The following is a 14,290-nucleotide window of genomic DNA, read 5'->3' on the forward strand; positions in this document are numbered from 1 at the left end:
ATGGCAGCAAAACGCTTATAAATAGACAACACCTCAGAACGAGAAGTCATGAAATAAAGCCATGTGTAATGAGAAAAATCATCTATGAAAATAATATAGTATTTATGACCACCTTTCGAAGCGAAAGGGGCCGGACCCCATACATCAGAATGGACTAAATCGAAAGGACGCTTGGACACTGACTCACTATGTGAATATGGTAACTGAATCTGCTTGCCAAGACGACAACCCTGACACTCTAAAGAGACATCTCCTGAGACAGACCCCAGAAGACCTGGACGAACTAAATTAGAAGACAACCGAGAACCACACAGATGACCAAGTCGATGATGCCACTGCTGGAAGGAACCAGTAACGGAGGCGACAGAAGCAGAAGAACTGGCGATGGTGGTGGCAGCGGAAGGAACATGAAGCCAGTCCAACTCCCAAAGACCCTGAGAATCACGGCGGCGAGGGCCAGCCCCAACCAGAGTGTGCGTGCGACGGTCCTGGACAGAACAAGAGTCAACGTCAAGGATGACGCGACAACCAGAATCCGTAAGTTGACCAGCAGAAAACAGATTCATGGTAAGTCGAGGAACATGAGCAACATCAGGAACAGGATAAGAAGGAGTGGTAAGATTTCCTCTACTAGCAACAGAAAGTGGAGTACCATCAGCAGTGAAGACATGAACAGGAGAATCCAGTGATCGAAGAGAGGACAAAGTGGAAGAATGAGAAGACATATGAAAAGAAGCTCCAGAGTCCAGAACCCATGGGGATGTACCTGACTGTGTAGAGGGTGATTGCTCAGTGCGGGAAGCATCAGTCACAGAACCAGCAGTACCCGTCGAGGAAGAACCTGAAGCCGCGAGCAGATGCTTAAGTCTCAGAATATCCTGCTCAGTCAAAGCAATGGCTGAAGCTGTCGAGGTAGATGACGAAGTCCCTGAAGATGATGATCGAGCCTTGCGCAGGTGTTTCTTCTTCGTGTAGCACTGAGACTCAAGATGACCATCATTGTTGCAATAGTCGCAATGTGGACGGGGGCGACCTGAGCCTCCAGGAGTGGGCAAGAGCGGCGGAGCACTCGAGCGAGAAGAGGTCGGTGGTGCAGCAGGTGGCGTGGAAGAAGACCGAGTAGCAAGCACAGAGGGAACCTCCAGCAAACCAGCACCATGTAAGCGAGTCTCCTCAGCACGAATCTCAGAAAGCGCCTCCATGAGAGAAATACGGCCACGAGCAAACAACTGAGCACGCCGGGGCTCAAACTCCTTACGAAGCCGAGACAGAAACTCGTAGACGCGATGAAACTCCAAATTGGCCTAGACAGCCTGGCAACAGGGGCAAGTACGACAACCAGCACTGCAGAGAGAATCAAGCTGGCGCCAGATAGCAGAACACTGTGCATAGAAGTCATCAACAGTAGAGTCACCCTGCTGAAGAGCATGCTCCTGACGGATCACATAAAGGTATAAGGCATCACCAGAGGGCTGATAGCGCTGACGAAGACGGGTCCACATCTCAAAGACAGTAGGAAGACCCAGAAACTCAGAAGCAAACTGAGGCAGAACACTAGCAGTGAGAACAGCTGCAGCACGAGCATCATCATCAAGCCACTGGGTGTAAACAGACAGAGCACCATGATACGTCTGAAGAGCCTCCTCATAAGCCAAAACCCTCTCATTATAAGTACGAGCAGCAGCCTCATCAGCAAGCTTAGCCGCATCCTTGGCAGCCTGATTAGCATCCGTAGGAAGAACCGGTGGAGTTGGCGGAGTAGGGGCCACCGGAGGAACTGGACGTGGCGGACAGCAGACCTCGCCAGAAAGAACACCCTAGAGACGGATGCCACGCATGTGAATGCGCATGAAGCCAGTGAACTCGGTGTAGTTAGTACCATCAAAGATCACCGTACAGCGAGGGACAGCAACATAGCCCGATGCAGCAGACATTTTTTTTCAACAGGAGGCAACCAGCGGAGGGTCCGGACTAGAACCGCAGCAGCAGTCCGGGGCGAGAGGTCGAGGCCCGATCTGGAGGGCGAGCGGCTCGTGCGGGCAGAACCCCGACCGTGAACTGGAAACGAGCAGTAGCAGCAGCCTGGATCGTGAACAAGCAGCAGCAGCAGGGACGCTCGTGCGGCTCTCCTTGGTGGTGAATTGGAAACGAGCAGCAGCACCAGCCTGGATCATGAACAAGCAGCAGCAGCAGGGACGCTCGGATGGGATTGACCAGCGGAAAAGCCAGCCGGATCGAGCAGAGGCCTGGCGGACGAACTCGAGGGCGGAGGCAGCCGGCCTAGGCGCTTGATGAGGAGGGGGGCAGGGGCACGAGAGAGAGCAGCGCCGGAGCAGGGTGAACCTGCGGTTGGTGAAGACGCCGGACAGCAGCGCCGCTCGGAGAAGGACGGCCGCTCGGAGAAGAGATTGGATCGAGAGCACGAGTTGCGCGTGCATAAAAAAACCCTAAGGCTCTAATACCATGTTAGGAAATATGCAACTTGTATTCCCATGAGGCCATAGGCCGATATATATATACATGCACAGGTGTGGAACATATGCAGGAAACCCCTTATACAATGGGATAAATACAAAGGGGTACATGACTTATATTATAACTCTAACATGCACGTGATGAAGAAAGTTTCTCAGAGTTGAAGGCCAGCATCCACCATCCAGGTACTGCACTTGGTTCTGAAAAGAGGAGACAATGCAGCTATCAAGTCAATATTAGGAAAGAAAGCACAGAAAGATTTCAGGAAGACCGGGAAGACGGTTACATACACCTGTTATGGAGGCCCACGGGGTGATCAGACTACTTGCAGCAATAAGAAAAATGACAGTCATATTGCTTGGAATCCACACCGCGCCTCTTGTCAAAGCAGCTTGCTATGCCAAACATTGGCAGAATAAGAGATGTTATGTATCCATGTTTGTATCAACATCATAACTTATAGGACGTGGTATGCTGGCCGAAACCTTCAAAATTAACAGAAAAAAGGATTTTTTTTTCAGCATCCATACCTTGTGATGTGGCTGGCAAAAGAAGCAAAAAACTTTCAGTCACAGAACTGAACCATTTGGCCGGCAACAGAAGCAATAGCCTGGAAATGAAAAGCAACCTATTAGGATGGTTAACTTCATGAAAAAATGCCATCGATGTTTGAGAATCAATTAGTGTAACCACAAGAAACAACATTGTATGGAAAACATCGAAATTAAGAAGATTGGTGAGCAGGGCCACAGTTCAAAACCCTCATTTATCTTATGGTTTGATATGATATAACTTAAAATATGGGGATAAAATGTTGAACAAATAGAAGGCATGTGTTCCTTGTGTATTAGATGTTGTTTTTCCAGTACACAAAAATCCCAGCTTGAGCATCCGGCTGTGGTTATCACGAGTATATTCAACAAAATAAAAATACCTGATTAAATGAAGAAAAATACATAGGTATCCGGTAGCCAGAACAATTCCACTAGACAATAGCTTGAGATTGCAATTATGTCAAGATCCACCAGCAAACTATAACATTCTTAATTAGTCCTTGCTGCCAATAAGTCGAACATGACAATGCGATGGTTCATCTCAAAGGCAGCAGATCACAATAGAAAATGTAGTGAACATGAGATGACTTTGGTGCTATAATCAATACGCTGCTGGCAGATCTCAAGGCATAGCAGACAGCATCAGGGAGATGTGATGGCATGATTCTTCATGTCTACCACAGATGCTACTGCTTGTACATTTCTGTATAAATAGGCCTCAGCAGACCAGTAGACACATCAACCAAAAAGTGTTCTTTTCTTCAACTCTCATCACCCGCAATACAGAGTAAAGCTTCAAGCTCAGATATGGCTTTCCACCAAAGATCGACCAGTTTGCCATCTAGGCCTCATGTCAGTGAGACCGAAGTTGAGCTAGAGCTTGAGAGCCTAGAAGCAAGCATCTCTTCCTCAAATTCCATCAGCACAATGTGTGATGGTCTCAGGAGACTTGCAAACATCTACGATGGTCTTGAAGAGATTATTGGCCTACCAAGCAACCAAGTTTGCTCCTCCCAGGAGAGGAACATATTGGATGAAGAAATGGAAGGTTCTCTCGAGCTGCTAGATCTGTGCAGCACCATGCAAGACATCTTCGTCGAGATGAAGGCCATCGTCCAAGAGCTGCAAGTGGCTCTAAGGAAAGGGGATGATGCAGCTACTCAAGCCAAGCTCCAATCTTACACCTGCTTGGTGAAGAAGGCCAAGAATCTTTTCAAGAAGAACACAAAGAAGACTCCTGCAGAATACAAGATGGTCATGCTGTTGGCCAAGGCCAGAGAGATCTCTGCCTCTCTGCTCGAGTCCACACTCCGTCTTTTGTTGAAGCAAATCGAAATGCCTAAACAGTCTCTTGTTTCCAAGGCATTTCAAAAAAAGAAGGCAGTTGTTTGCAATGAGGAGCAATTGCAGGAGTTAGAGTGCAGTATCGGAGATCTTGAGAGTGGAGCAGAACATTTGTTCAGGAAATTAGTCCAGAACAGAGTTTCCCTACTCAACATCCTTAGCTCATAGATTCCCAAGTCACTCTTGACGCCCTCCGATTGGCATCCGCCTTTTAAGGAATAGCTGATCTTCATCCAATTTTCCCATATGTATACACTATACTGTACAAATGTACATGATACTATAGAAATAGAAAGAAAAGTTTTGATCCATTTGGCCATTTCTTCCTTGAAGATGTGTTTGTGATACTTTATGTTGATATCCTTGGTTAGTGGATCTTGCTTCTTATGAATGAAACATGCCAGATCAAAGTCACAAGGTCTCAACTTGTAGTTAGCAGAATCAATCAATTTTAATATCCACATGTCCACATGGCTGTGCAGTCTGGCACTACAATTGAAGATAGTTCTTATTTCATACAACAAAGTCCAAATTAATGTACTCAGATTTTAACATCATCATCTAAACATTTAAGGGTGCGGGGCGGGGGGGGGGGTAACAAATACATATGCAAAGTTTTTGTTCCTTTCCATATAATAATTCTCATTACACAAAGAACAACCAATGCTTTATTATGCTTGTTTCAAACTTCACCACAAATAAAGATACTGATATTCGAGAATAAGTTACTACGACTCAAAGGTAATAAGATTGTATAAAAATATTGAAAAAAGCTTGTTTCTGTATGGTTAGATATGAAATGGCCATGTTACTCACACAGTGGGTGGCTGATAGCCTCAAACTGAAAAATGGAGTTGGTACTCTGAACCGCTAACGTGGAGCTTGTGCAATGGGTCTTGTTTCCATGGCCTCAACATGCCAGCTCCGACTGTCGAGGCTTGAACCTGTGATTTGCAAGAGTGCCCACCAAGGAAAACACCTTATTATATACAGATATGTCACAGCCAAATGCTAGGTTAGCAACCCATCACTACCGGAATCACACCCTATGCCGACGGCCAGGGCCGTCGGCATAGCCCTGAATGGCCGTCGGGACAGGCCTATGCCGACGGCCCCCGTCGGCATAGGGCCGTCGGCAACATTTCCGTCGACATAGCCAGGAATGCCGTCGTCATAGAAAGGCTGTCGGCATAGGCCCTATCCCGACGGTGTCCGTACATCTATGCCGACGGCCCCGGCCGTCGGCAACGTTATCGCCTAACGGCAGCCGCCATCAAGTGCTGACCAATGCTTGCTCGCCACGTGTCAGGTTTGTGCCGACGGTCTAGCCGTCGGCATAGTTTCAAACTAAGCCGACGGCCAGGCCGTCGGCATAGACGTGCCACATGGCGAGCAGGCGTCACCCCTGGGGCGGGCCTATGCCGAATGCCTAGCTGTCGGCTTAGGTTGAAACTATGCCGACGGCCAGCCCGTCGGCATAGACCTGCCACGTGGCAGCCACTGGGAGCTCCTGGAGCAGGCCTATGCCGATGGCTTAGCCGTCGGCTTAGTTTGAAACTATGCCGACGGCTAGGCCGTCGGCATAGACCTGCCATGTGGCAGCCACTGGGAGCTCACGGCAGCTCTATGCCGACGGCCTTGCCGTCGGCATAGTTTCTGTCTGTTTTTTTCTTTTTTCTGTTTTGTTTTAGCTCAATTCATTTGAATATATACAGCACACAACAAATATATGCATCACATAACAGCTGACCCAGCAGCATCACACAACAAATTCATCATCACACATCATAAGAAGTATTGCAAAGCATAAACATATAAGTATCATCACCACCAAGCATAAGAATCTCACAAACAACAATAAGAAACATCACAAGCATATAAGTATCATCACCACCAAGACCGCCACAATGTGACCCAAAGGCTTAAGCGCCAGGATGTCGAGCACCACGGAGGTCGTCACTGCCAAGACCGCCGAAGCCCAGGTCGTCACTGCTAGCGGCAGCGCTACCGCCAAGACCGCCTCCTCCTCCGCCTCCGTGGATCGGAGTGGTCGGGCTCCGTGTCTCCGCAGTGCTGCGAAGACCACCGCCAACGGTAGATCCACCTGTTCCCTACATGTTGAAAAGACATATGCACGGGATCTATGACTGTGTTGAAAGGCATGACATGCTTTGGGTGAATAGATTGGGGATGAACTAACCGGTGAGGGGCCAGCGTTCTGTGCCACAAACTCCTCAAAGCTCATCAGCACTGGTTGTGCTGGAGGGCATTGTGCTGTAGGGAACTGAGGACACCTGCCGGCCGCCATATCCTGAAAAGCCTGCTGCATCTGACTATCCCTCTGCACTTGGTCTTCATAAAGCCTCTGATGCCACGCCATGGTCTCCTGGCGTGTGTACTCCATGTAGGCCTACGGTATGACATGATGGAAGTCATAAAACTACTAAATGCGGAAAATGAAGTGAGAAATGAAGATAAGAGGGAAAATACTTACAGATTGTTGCTCCTGATAGAGGGACCGTGTACTAGTCACTGGCTGGCTCGTGCATTGGCTCAGGCTCGGGTGGATCCGACGAAGCTGTGTGTAGGAGATACTAGGAGTGATCACAGCATCGAGAACCGTGTCCCGACCGTGCTCCTTGGGCCCCATCCTCACCACCGCCATGTCGTCCAGAGGCGCCACAATGGGGTCAGGTGTGTCAGGATGTAACTCCAGATACGCTCTAATAGGTAAAGATGGGTCCTAATCCCACCCGAGGATGTGTAGATTGAGTACGTTCTCCATTCTACCCCGTTCCGAGAAAAAATTTCAGCAGCACCTCCCCGCTGTTCTCCAGATACACGTCTCGGCAAATAGCCGAGAGAATGTGCTCCGGAGAACAATGGGGAGGCGTCGCCGAAATCCTGTCTCAGAACGGGGTAGAACATGGAGAACATACCCAATCTACACATCCTCGGGCTGTCCATGGAAAACGCTGGACAATCCGAAAGAGCCGCGGTGATAAATATGCAATTGAATGCATATTTATCGATGCAACCCTTTCGGACGGGAGACGCCTAGGTTACGTCAGTTGACTTGAGAATGAAATCTAGTGATATGAAAAATTGGAGGAGATGGACTTGTAGCTCACCCTCGGCTGTAGAGGAAGTAGTCGAACAGAGAAGGGACGATCCTTGACCAACAACTCCGATGACGATCACTCCACCGACATGAAACTCTACAAAACCTGCAAATTCCAACGCGACAAAAATTTAGAACATCACAACTCATAAAGCATATTCATCATCAACTCACAAATTTAGGTGCATTCATTTATTCTTGAATCATGTAGGGTTATTTCATCACATATTCATCATCATCATCACAACTAACAATATTAAATAAATATTCATCATCATCATCACAACTAACAATATCAACAATATATTCATCATCATTGTCTATTCATCATCATCATCGATTCATCTCATCGAACAAAAAATTTATCTATCTCTATCTATATATCTAACAATATATCTATCTAACAATCTATCTATCTATTGATCTATCTATCTATATATCTAACAATCTATCTATCTAAAAACAGAAAAAAAAGGTGGAGGTCTCACCGGAGCGGCAGGGCCGGGGCGAGGCGGAGCCAGGCAGGGCCGGGGCGAGGAGGTGACCGATGGGGCGACGCGGCGGGCGGTGGTGGAGCGCGGGATGGGGGCAAGGTGGCGGCCGGCGGGGCAGGGCAGGTCGGGGCGGGCGCGGACGGGGCGGCACGGGGAGGGGAGGACGGTGGGGAGGCGCGTGGCGGGGAGGACGTCGGGGCGGCACGGGGGCAGGCAGGACGGCGGAGCGGGTCGGGAGGACGGCGGCACGGGTCAGGGCGGGGATGACGGCGGCGCGGCACGGGAGAGGGTGGCGGCGACGGTTGGGGGAGAGAAACGAGTGGAGGAGAGGAGACGTGCAGCGAGTGGAGGAGAGGAGGGCGTGCGGCGACTAGATAAGGGCGGGGCCTAAGCCGACGGCTTAGCCGTCTGCATAGGCTTGGTCCCACCTGCCAGCGACAGAGCCGAGTGGATAAGGTATGAGATATGCCGACGGCCTACTTAGCATTTTTTTTTGTTACGACATTTTAAAAAAAAAATTACGGCATTTTTTTATAAATTCAATTATTACTATTTTTCAGTTTCCAATACTAATTCATTAACTTAAATGTACAGAAAACATATATCGATTGCCCCCCACACGGCCTTCTTCCGTCGTGTCACGGAGAGGTTAGACGGGACGGGGTACCTGTGGGGGGTAGCAATGCCGCCAGGTGTTGCGGTGGGCCCTCCTACGGTTGTGGAAACGTGGTGGCAGACGCAGGCACGCGGCTCCGGGGTGTGCCCCCTCCCCCCTCACGGGCGTGGATGCCACCGTGCCCCGGAGGGGGAAACGGCCACGTCGGGCCGACGCAGAGGGAATCTTGGGGTGGGTTGTGCCGGGACTGTGTTGGGGGTGTAGCTATGGCTGGGCTATGACAACAAGGTGAAAAGGCCCGCCGGTCAAACTACGTCCAGCGAAAGTTAAAGGGATAGACCCGGCGGTCATCTGTGTCAGGGTTACCCCCCAGTGGCATTGCTACCCCCCAGTGCCCCCGTCCCGCCTAACCCTGTAGCCTTTGACCACGGGATCTACCCCTTTGACTTTGCACGGACGGGCTTTGACCAGTGGACCTCCCCACCCGGTTGTGTTAGGTCAGCCCATAGGAACACTTTGGAGCAACATCCGGGCCAGACCCACAGCAAGATCCCCTCCGTGTAGATCCCATGCGTCCGTTTTCCCCCTCCAGGTGCCGGCGGCGGCGCCGTCCGTGAGGGGGGCACACCCCGGACACGCGTGTCGGGCGTTTGCAACCGCCACAACACTTCCAGACTTGTGAGAGGCCGCCGGCGCAAGATTTGGCGGCATGCTAGCCCCCGGAGGCCGCCGGCCACAGCCGTAGACGCGCGAAGGGCAATCCGCGTAGAGGGTATTTTTCGGATACTTCTCCATCACCAAAAATTATGAAAAAATACCATCGTTCCTATAGCACATGTGCCCACGTCGTGCAAAAAAACTCATGATTTTATCGCACTCCGAGTATTTAGTAATATTGACGCCGCATCGTTACCGCAGAACGTCTACTACCGTGTAATCACCGTCCGTGAGGGGGCCACGCACCGGAGACGCGTCCCACCTCTTCGGACATGCCACCACACTACCCCGCATGTATGAGGGCCCGGTGCGACGCTCCGGTGGCATTGCTACCCCCCAGTGCCCCCGTCCTGCCTAACCCTGTAGCATTTGACCATGGGATCTATCCCTTTGACTTTGCACGGACGAGCTTTGACCAGTGGACCTCCCCACCCGGTTGTGTTAGGTCAGCCCATAGGAACACTTTGGAGCAACATCCGGGCCAGACCCACAGCAAGATCCCCTCCGTGTAGACCCCACGCGTCCGTTTTCCCCCTCCAGGTGCTGGCGGCGGCGCCGTCCGTGAGGGGGGCACACCCCGGACATGCGTGCCGGGTGTTTGCAACCGCCACAACACTTCTAGACTTGTGAGAGGCCGCCGGCGCAAGATTTGGCGGCATGCTAGCCCCCGGAGGCCGCCGGCCACAGCCGTAGACGCGCGAAGGGCAATCCGCGTAGAGGGAATTTTTCGGATACTTCTCCATCACCAAAAATTATGAAAAAATGCCATCGTTCCTATAGCACATGTGCCCACGTCGTGCAAAAAAACTCATGATTTTATCGCGCTCCGAGTATTTAGTAATATTGACGCCGCATCGTTACCGCAGAACGTCTACTACCGTGTAATCGCCTACCGTGAGGGGGGCCACGCACCGGAGACACTAGTAGAAAACGGGCCATTAGCACCGGTTCGTAAGGCCCTTTAGTGCCGGTTTCGGAACCGGCACTAACATTTCGGCACTAAAGGCCCCCCCCCTTAGTACCGGTTCAGCACGAACCGGTGCTAAAGGGCAACCACGTGGCACGAGCCAGCTCCGGAGGCGGGAGCCCTTTAGTACCGGTTGGTAACACCAACCGGTACTAAAATGTTTGGGGGTTTTTGGTTTTATGATTTCTTTTTCATTTTATTTTGTGTTTTCCATTTTAATTCTTTTTCGTTTGCTGGTATTTTACGGTACTACACATTGTACACGTTATGCATATATATATATATATACAGAATTTCTAGTAGAACCAATCATATATATATATATCATCAATGTCTCACAAACCACCATATTAATTTACACATACACACATGTATAGCTATATACAATTTCTCCTACATATGCATGTTGCCTTCGGAGCCAGTGGCATTAGCCTAATTGGTGCCTTCGGAGCACGATGACAATTGGAAGTGGTTCATGACATGTTCGATGGGGGCGGTAGCGGGTAATAGTATTCTCCCTTCGGATTTATGACCCGGTCGAGCAAAAATCCCGCTATTTCCTCTTGAAGTGCTTCTACGCGCTCCGTTTCTAGGAGCTTGTCCCGCACCTCTTTGAACTGTTAAGAAGGAGATCAATATGCATGTGTATTAGTTGTGTGACTAGATATCGATAATGGTGTAAAAATTGTGAATAGTATTCTGACAAGCGTACCCATTCCTATCTTTGAGATCTGCTCCTTTCGGACGCCATCATGCGAATGTTCTCGCAAACGCAGTATGCACACAGATTAGTCCCCTGCGCCTGCTTCAGGGCCTTTACTACGAGAATGGAATTTAATTTGATCAGATAATAATTAATCAAGCATGATAATTAAAGAGATGGCAGCTAGCTAGCTAGCTAGTACTACTTAATTACTTACCTTGGATCGAAACCATTTCAGCTGTGGTTTCCATTCGCCTTCCGTGACGCTGATGAACCTTGCCCAAGCCCTGCCCGCCGACAAAGAAAATGAATAAAGGGGTTATTAAATAGTTCATATCATGAAATGACGAACTAAATAGGCCGAGATATATAGTTAATAATGATTGAAATTACATGCTGACTATCCCATACAAGATGTTGTAGTCACTATTTGCTTTGAGTAGCGAGTCCAGTATTTCAACTGTTCCGGCGTCAACTTTAATGATACACAAGATCCAGTGAAATTTGCATGCACACACGTTTGCATGTCTTAATTAAGCGGGCATATGTAAGCAAAAACATGTAGCTAGCTAGTAGGCAAAAACAGAGAATTTGTAGTACAAGAAAGTGTGACTCACTCGAAGTTGTAAGGAAGTAGTATATCTTCATTGTATTTGAGGCCCTTCAAGAACTCTATCATGCTGTCCTCTACCTGCTTTTCATAATACTTGCTCATTTTCCATGTGTATTGATTAACGGTGTTTGGGTCAATGAACCCAATGCCATAGCGTCCACCTTTTCTCATTTCATACATCTTCATCCTGCATAATACCACAGAAAAGAATATAGTGAGGATAATTACAGGTAATGATTGATCAAAAGGATCACTACAGCTAGCTTGAGACTTAAATTAATTACAGAAAGAAATCACTTACAGACAATAGCAACTGACGATAGATTTGTCGAGTGCGTCTTGATTGTATAACTGAAACAGTTCAGAATACTCAACGGCCACAGCTTTCTCATGGTAGTAATGATCCTTCTTGACATACACCATGAGGGACTCTCGATCGGATCTCTTGGTAATGTCCATGTACCATTGATGCAATTCATACATTCTCGTTGGGAGCTTCTTGACATCTTCTGGCTTGACCAAAGGTTGGCCCCGGACATATTTCCGTTTTATTTCCTCCTCTGTAATCACAGGCATGTCCTCGATCTCGAGGAGTTGTCCAACAGTGATCTTGAGTTCTTCAGCCTGCATTATATGCTCCTGGGTTATTACCACATCGCCCACCTCGGGAACGTAAACTGTTTGGCCACAATAATATTGGGCGCGCGTACTGTCACGTGTTGTCGGCACAACAAGCGGGGGGGTCGATTGCGCCGCCTGTTCTCCTAGCTGGGCAACGGTTTTCCCGCATTTTTTGACAGCTGCTTGTTGTTTGCTCGAGCTCGAGCTCGCCTCCTTCTGTAGACGTTGTCGATGTAACTTCCTGATGTGGCGCTCATAGTCTGTGTCAACAGGCTTAGGAGCTGGTGGTTGAGCCATACGAATGAAGTGGTCAACTACTTCCACAGGCACTTTCTCCCTTGGCGGCGGTGGCGGTTTCGGTCCAAAATGGGCGTCGACTTCTGCCCGCACTATGGCATAGGTTTGCTCCTCGGTCCTGTCGTAAGCCCTCGCAGGAAGAGGAGTAGTGAGGTTTGGACCATATTTATATCGCTTGCCTCCGCCTGTACTTCTTGTACTATGACCTCGACTGGTACCGCTACGCACCATAGCTGCGGGGTGTCTCTTCTGCGATTGCTGAGGCGGCGGAGACGGCTGACGGGGCTGAGTTGGACGGGGAGGAGTGGCCTGAAGCTGTGCTGGACTTGGAGGAGGAGTGGCTTGACACTTTGCTGGACTTGGAGGAGGAGGAGTGGCCTCACGCGTTGGTGGACTTGGAGGAGCAGGAGTCTGCTGACTCGGTGGCGGACTTCGACGAGGAGTCGGGTGACGCGGTGTCGGTGGCCTTCGAAAAATGATGCAATCCTTTCTCCATAGGATGATACGATGTTTGGCATCTCCGAGTGTGTGCTCCTCATCACCTCCAGGAATGTCAAGCTCTAGCCCCGAATATTGGTCCACCACCTCATCAACCAAGACACGAGCATAGCCCGCTGGAATCGTGTTGCAATGGAAGGTTGCCTCGGGGGAATTTGAAAAAGCAACGGCGTTCGCCACCTTCATGGATATGTTCTTCATTTTGAAGTGTAGCTCACAGTTAGTGTTCTCCGCGATGTCATCCATGGGGTATCTATCCAGCACTACTGCGTCGCCCGGGGCGGAACCCACGCTGCTTCTCGGCATGGATGGGGCGGTGGTATCCAATACTGGATCATCCGCTAGCTGCTGCAGCTGCTGAGACCCCCTTTGCTGGCTAAGTGAGTCGATCTGCTCCTACTGCCGCTGGAATTTAGCTGCCAATTCCGCTTGACTTTCTTCTAGGCCTTGAAGGCGTTCATAGTCGAGCTTCCTTTGCTCCTCCTCCATCTTCCTCTTCTTCTCCTCCGCAATCTTCTTTCTCGCACGGGTTCTGTAGTCGGCGTTCCAGTCCGAAAACCCCTCATACCACGAAATAGGGCCCTTGCCTCGTGTTCTTCCCGGGTGTTCAGGATTTCCCAGGGCACGCGTAAGCTCGTCGTTCTCTCTGTTGGGCTGGAACACCCCCGATCGAGCCTCTTCTATTGCAACAAGTAGCGCATCATCGGCTCCATTCAGACATGCCTTCGTCGAAACATTGCCTGTCTTCGGGTCCAACTCCCCCCCATGCACATAGAACCAAGTCCTGCACCTGGGGGGCCAGCTCTTACTAACCGGAGTGACACCTGCATCCTCCATCTCTTTCTCAGACTTATCCAACTTAGGCATTGCCACCGCGTAGCCACCTGGCCCCAGCTTATGGAACTTATCCTTTTTTTCGGCATTCTTCTTGTTTATTCTCGATCGTTCCTTAGCTAATTCTGAATCCTTGAATTTCACGAAATCGTCCCAATGAGCACTTTGATTCTCTAGTATCCCCTCGAATACTGGAGTCTTCCTTCCTCCCTTGACGTACTTCTCCCATGTCATTCTCTTGTGGTTCTTGAATGCAACCGCCATCTTCCTAAAAGCAGCGTCCTTGACTTTCCGCACGTCTGCTTCTGTGAAATTATCTGGTAAGGTGAAATGTTCCATGAGAGTATCCCAAAGCAGATTTTTTTGCTTCTCGTCGACAAAAGTAACATCTGGACGTGGATTTGCTGGCTTTCTCCATTCTTGAAGGGAGATCGGG

General features: G+C 49.6%; 1 protein-coding gene across 1 annotated transcript; it reads left to right on the forward strand.

Moving 5' to 3' along the window:
* Positions 1–3,836: 3,836 nt before the first annotated feature.
* Positions 3,837–4,693, forward strand: LOC125549315. Its single transcript, XM_048712757.1, has one exon. It carries the CDS (start codon positions 3,837–3,839, stop codon positions 4,539–4,541), a length of 705 nt encoding a protein of 234 aa, XP_048568714.1. The 3' UTR covers positions 4,542–4,693.
* Positions 4,694–14,290: the final 9,597 nt, after the last annotated feature.

Source organism: Triticum urartu, chromosome 3 (genome assembly GCF_003073215.2).
Source record: "Triticum urartu cultivar G1812 chromosome 3, Tu2.1, whole genome shotgun sequence".
In the NCBI taxonomy this organism is placed as follows: Eukaryota; Viridiplantae; Streptophyta; class Magnoliopsida; order Poales; family Poaceae; genus Triticum; species Triticum urartu.